At 38.4% G+C, this 6000-nt stretch overlaps 1 protein-coding gene across 1 annotated transcript in view; it reads left to right on the forward strand.

Moving 5' to 3' along the window:
- Positions 1–6000, forward strand: part of CRB1 (crumbs cell polarity complex component 1) — a 184452-nt gene that overhangs the window by 21889 nt on the left and 156563 nt on the right. The window contains 1 exon segment of the mRNA XM_013003922.1: positions 1428–1567. Coding sequence (XP_012859376.1) covers positions 1428–1567 — 140 coding nt within the window.

Consider the following 6000-nt stretch of genomic DNA (forward strand, 5'->3'; position numbering starts at 1 on the left):
AATCCACTTGATGGTAGTGGAAGTGGAACATTCAGGAAGCGCCGTGAGTAGAGGCCTCGAACTAATATCTTATAAATAGTAGGTTTTAGTAACTATCTTTAGTTGAACAATTAGATGTGAATAGAGGATTTCTAACTAGCAAATCATACAAAAATTATAGTCACTTGTTATATCTGGCTATATTTCAGATATTAGTGAAATTCTAATACCTGTGAGGCATACTAGATTAAGTATTCACCTATTTTTGGAAAGGTTGGAAGTTGGCAGAAAGGCCTGGTTATCTGCTCCCCAAAGGTCACAACCTTGAAAACAGTGCAGAGCACATTCTCCCTTGTACACCCAGGGTTCATCGTGCATTAGAACGAACTCAGCTCCACTGGCTTGGTTTCAGACACCTGTGCTCAGTGGTAAGCACATGCAGTCACCGTGAACAGGACTCCAGTTGCTCTCCTTCCCCTCAGACCTTCATCTCAGTAGTCTTCTGGTGGCACAGACAGTTAAGTGCCAGATATTAGATGAAAAGTTACAAGTTAGAACCTGATCAGGAGCAGCTTGGAAGACAGTCTGGCTCTCTGCTTCCAGAAAATCACCACCCGACCACCCCAGGGCACAGGGGCACTCTGCCCACGTGGGGTCCCAGGAGTTGGGAAGAATTGACTCAGTGTCAACTCACAACAAGGACAGCAGACTTCACTTCTTCTAGACTGAGCACACTCACCTGTGATTTTATCTACTAGCCACTGAAATCAAAACCCCACTTAATAAAATCCACCCCTTCCCCCATCAGCTCTCTCTCCGATAGCTGTCAGATAATCCCAATCACTCAGCAAATGATTAGAAATTCAATGCAAAAATATTCCTGTGATCTAAAAGTAAGAGAAAAAATGTAAGTCATAATTGATTTAATGAGGTATGTACTGATTTTGAAAACAATTTCTTGTTTCATTTCATAAAGAGCCTTATTGAGACTTATAAATAAAAGAGTGGCATAGTAGTATAGTTCATTCTCTACAGCCTTTGAATATTTTAATGACTTTGTTTATTGCTAGATGATATCAATTTATTCACTGTCTTTGATGCTTTAGATATGGGGCTTTTTTTTTTACATTTAATTGTCACAATAACCCTCTTACAGGAGTATTATTCTCTTCAATTTATGGATGAGAAGCTGGAGGTAGATGATATGAGTTCCAAAGAATATTACATGAAACTGTATTATAATATGTAAAAAACAGATAATTTTTTTCAAGTGATAGGACATAAATATGAAACTCAATGCTTTTATAACTATAGCGATAATTATCAGGGTTTTGATTTAAGTGTTAAGACTGTACATGGATCCCAGGTTTATAGATAAAGAGGACAGAGAAAATAATTTTCCTCTATCTGACCAAAAGTTGACATGAAAATTTCATTTTGCTCTCCAGATATATCTGTAACTGCATGGGTATTGGGTTCACAGGGATACACTGTGAGACCTGGATGCCTCTATGTTGGTCAAAGCCCTGTCATAATAAGGCTCCATGTGAGAACAGCTTTGACAATTACACTTGTCACTGCTGACCTGGTGACAGATGTCTTCCATCAATTTTTCCCCCTTATAGAATAGTAACAAATCTTTCCTATAAAGCAGAAATGAAGATTTCTTGTTGTTAAAGGTTCAGAACCATCTTTCTTTAGTGATCATTGTTTAATTTAATTGTATTTTTCAGTGTTCACACATACCTACTGATATACTAAGGACTCCCTAAAGCAGACTACCAGTAGACCCAATGATTAGAACATTTTCCAGGAGAGAGAGCACAGGGATGGGGGTGAGGTTGTGGAATCAGTGGAAAGATAAAATTCAGCATCTTTGCAGAGAAAAATAAATCATAAGTAGCTGCTTACTTTGCCTCGAAAATATTATTTTAGACATCTGGAATGTATAGAAACCCAAATTAAATAATGATGACATCTAAGAGACTTGCCTTTTAATTCATATAGTTGGTCAATGTGACTTTCATGGTACCCAAAGAGTTTAGAATGATGTTCTAGAAATAAGAGTATTCTTCTATGAACACATATTGTTGATGCCTGCATAAGAACAAAATGGTATTTAATGATTAAGTCAATAGTGATGTTAATTTTTCAAGCAATCTACTTGACATATTTTAAATTAAATTGTTTCTATGATTTCATTAATGGAAATAAAAGACATCACATCTCCTCTCTCTTTTTTCTTGATCTACTGAAAAATAAATGATAAATTTGTGACTGTACAAAGTTTGCTTGCATAAGCTTAGAGTCCCTGGACGGTTGCAAATGATTAATGGCTCAGTGAGTCGCTGTCAAATTGAAAGTCAGGGTCCAGCCCGAGTTATCTCAAAAGAGAGGCATGGTCATCTACTTCCTGCTCCAAACAATTGCCTGTGAAAGCCCCACAGAACACAGTCTCTGACACATCGGAGTTGCACGAGGTGGAAGCAACCCAGTAGCCAGAGGGCTTCCAGCTATCTAAGGGTACTAATCATCTGTCTCTGTCTCCCTATTTGCTTTTTTAAAGGAAAAGTAGAATCTGGTTGTTGAGGAGGAAACGTGGAAACTGGAGTCACTTGGTATGGTAGTAGATTCTGAAAGAAAGATGTCCACTGCTTAAGGGACTTTTCTTATTTTTTATTAAATACATATTTACAGGTAAAAAAGGGAAAATATAAAAGTAAGCTCAGAATTATTTTTTGGCTTAGAAATCTGTCTATGTCATGGGTCCTTGCACTTTCACAGAATTCATTAATATATTTACTATCCTCTGGTTGTTACTTGACTTAATTACTATCAATTTTCCAAAATAAATTGCTACAAATCTTGTCAACAGCCCACACCCAGGGAGGGCCTTTGATAAAAGACAAATAATGTAATGGACAATTTGGGAGTGGGAGAAGTCCACACATTATATGAGTGAACTTGAATGAATTACTTCTTAGACTTTAAGCCCCACAACGGCTGTTGGGTGCTGTTGAATTGATTCTAAATTACAGAGTCCTTATGTAACAGAGTAACACATCCCCATTGGGTTTCCCAGGTGGTACTCTTTCTGGAAGGAAATCACCAGATCTTTTCTCCTGCGGAGCCACTGCTGAATTTGAACTGCTGAATTTGTGGTTCACAGCTGCATACCTAACTGTTGTACCACCAGGGTTCCTTTGGTGAAAGTTAGGCACTCAAAAATGAGCAAGTGTTACTAAAAGCAAGTTCTATATCAGAAGGTGTGAATTTGATGGACTCAGGTTCCTACTATATCAGGCAAGCAAAAAGGCATGGTCAGTCCTCCTAAGAAGCTGAAAATCTAGCAAGGAGGCAATGTACAGAAAGGTATACGGTGCAATGTCAGCTATAAGAAGAAGCTATGACGTCTGTGAACAAAAATCAGGAGAGCACAGTCTCCAGTTATCATTTTAAGACTTGGGGGATGACTAGGCTTGTGCTCAATCACTGACTGACATTGGACACGTTCTTTTCAGCTATGCATCTCAGTTTCCTCATCCCTGTAGATCCTCAGATGTAAAGCAGAGATGACAGTAATATCCATCTCACGGAATCATTCTGAAGTTAAACCTCAAATAACATGCATGAAGTGCCTATCTCAGCTCTGTCCTTTTGAAGTCCTCAGTGAACACTAAGTAGATACGAAAATTCGAAAGGTAATCATTCTAGGCCTTGTGATTAACACGTCGTAGTGCAATATTTATTTAAGGAAGAAGAGAAGAAGGTGAGTAATAAAGAAAGAAGGAAGCAGCAGAGGCAGGTATTTGCCCATCAAAAAGAACATGCTTCATTGTGGAACTTGAGTGATTGTTCAAACCCCACTGGACCAGATAGGCATAGAGGTAGAGAGATAGAAGTGGGAGCAATACTGAAATCAGAGTGGGAGCTGACCTTTCTAACCTGAAATGGTTGGGACAGGGATCTGACATAATCAGACCTGTTAAATTAAAAAGAGCTTTCTGACTACCATATGACCCAGCCAGTAATGCCACATAGATATAAGCAGAGACTCAAAAAGAGATGTGGACATTAATGTTCATTGCAGCATTATAAACAATAGTCAAAAAGTAGAAACAGCCTAAGTGCCCATCAACAGATGAATGAGGGGGGGAAAAAAGGTGGTCCATACATCCAATAAAGTCCGTAGGAGAACTAGATCATTGATATATACTAGAGGACATTACATCTATTCCTTAGTTATTGTTCATCTTACTAGCCAACACTTTTCATTTATGACAATAGTGAAAAGCCTACTATATGATTATTTTGCACATTTGCAATGTCATGACGGCAGTAGAAAATGCTAATATGCTGGACAAAAGCACGGCTGGCTGCGATGGTACAGATCATGGGAACTTTGTTGGTTTCTCTTTCACTGCTGTCAGTGCTGACTCATAGTGACCCCTCTGTGGGTTTCAGAGACTGTAACTGTTTACAGGAGTAGAAAGTCCAGTCTTTCTTCTGAGGAGCTGCCGGTAGTTTTGAACTGCCAAACTACACAGATCACAGCTGAACACGTAACTACTATACCACCACAGCTTCACGTCTCCATGGGTTGGCAATTATGTAATGGTGTAATTCAGCAGCTATGTAATGATGTAGTAGTCAGCCTCAGTTTTATGATCTTATGCAGTCATCCTCTATTTTTGCATCATGCCAATTCTTGCAAGGCAATTTGATCTTTGGAATTTTGTCATGTCAGTAAGTGAGAGTAGATGTATGCTGAGTGACATAAGCCAATCCAAAAAGAACAAATATTGTATGACCTCACTTATCTAAAAAGTCAAGAAATGTAGAGAACCAAGTCTATTAGTGGCTACCAGGGGTGAGAAGGAGGCAGAAACAAAGGGGGATGCAAAAGTCGCATTGATTAATGTGCACAATCAGCAAATTAAACTTTAAACACCTCAATAACAAAAACAATCAACCCTAATAGATAATTACTGTAATAAATTGTACACCTGTGAAAGTTGAATTGGCAAAAGATGTGTTATAGATACAAAGGACCTTCAGAAAGATTGTGGAAAAAATAGGATGGAAACATCATGTAATATTTCCTTGAACTTTTTTAAGCCTGTTTGTATTTTACAACAAGGATGAAAACTAGATAGGCGGAGTAGCTGCTGAAGTTGCTTATGTACAATCAGATATCTCGTTTCCTTGATTTGTGCCTTTAGCGTCCTGGGACCCCCCAGTTAATAGGCCTAGTAGCATATTCGTGCTTCTGTTTTACCTTCTGTATCATTACATAATATCTGGAATGTTAATAGCTAGTAAGCAGCCATCCAAGATGCAACTGGTCTCTATTCCCTGGAACAACAGAGGAAGAAGACAAATCAGAAAACAAAAAACTAACTAAAAAACCTGAGACTACGGAACATGTGGCTGATTGTCTACTAGACGAACCGACTCTATTGCTTTCATACTAGAAGCGCTGGATGAATATTTTCATCAAATATCACATGCAAGAATCTTGACCCAAAAGGGGAAAATGAAGGACACAGTGTCAAATTCTGAGGGACTCTAGACTTTTAAAGCCATTGAAAACGGCTGAACCGCTGGAACATTTGCCCTGAGATCAGCACTGAACCTTAAACCATCCTCAAAGTGAGCAACAGTTTAGTAAGCTAGTTGTAAAGGTCTGTCTTCAGCACTGTATTTTCTTTTTTTTAAGAAGGTCTACATGGGATCAGATTGACAAGAACAAATTGAAACATTAGACAGTCACTTGAGAGGGCAGTACGTTTATGATAATAAAGAGGGCAGTACGTTTATGAACAGCTAAGAAAGGAGGGTGAGAACAGTTTCACATCCTGAAGAACGTGAGGAGTGTCAGTGAAACATACATGTGGAAAGCATTGAATTGGTGGATATTTTACCTCGCATATTCTTAACAATAACACAATAAATATGGTTTCGAAGGAGAAAAAGATTTCTGGCATGTTAATGGGAGGTGATTGAGGGAAACAAAATGTG

Source organism: Echinops telfairi, unplaced genomic scaffold (genome assembly GCF_000313985.2).
Source record: "Echinops telfairi isolate 266 unplaced genomic scaffold, ASM31398v2 ScPeMD7_7424;HRSCAF=8462, whole genome shotgun sequence".
NCBI classification, from domain to species: Eukaryota; Metazoa; Chordata; class Mammalia; order Afrosoricida; family Tenrecidae; genus Echinops; species Echinops telfairi.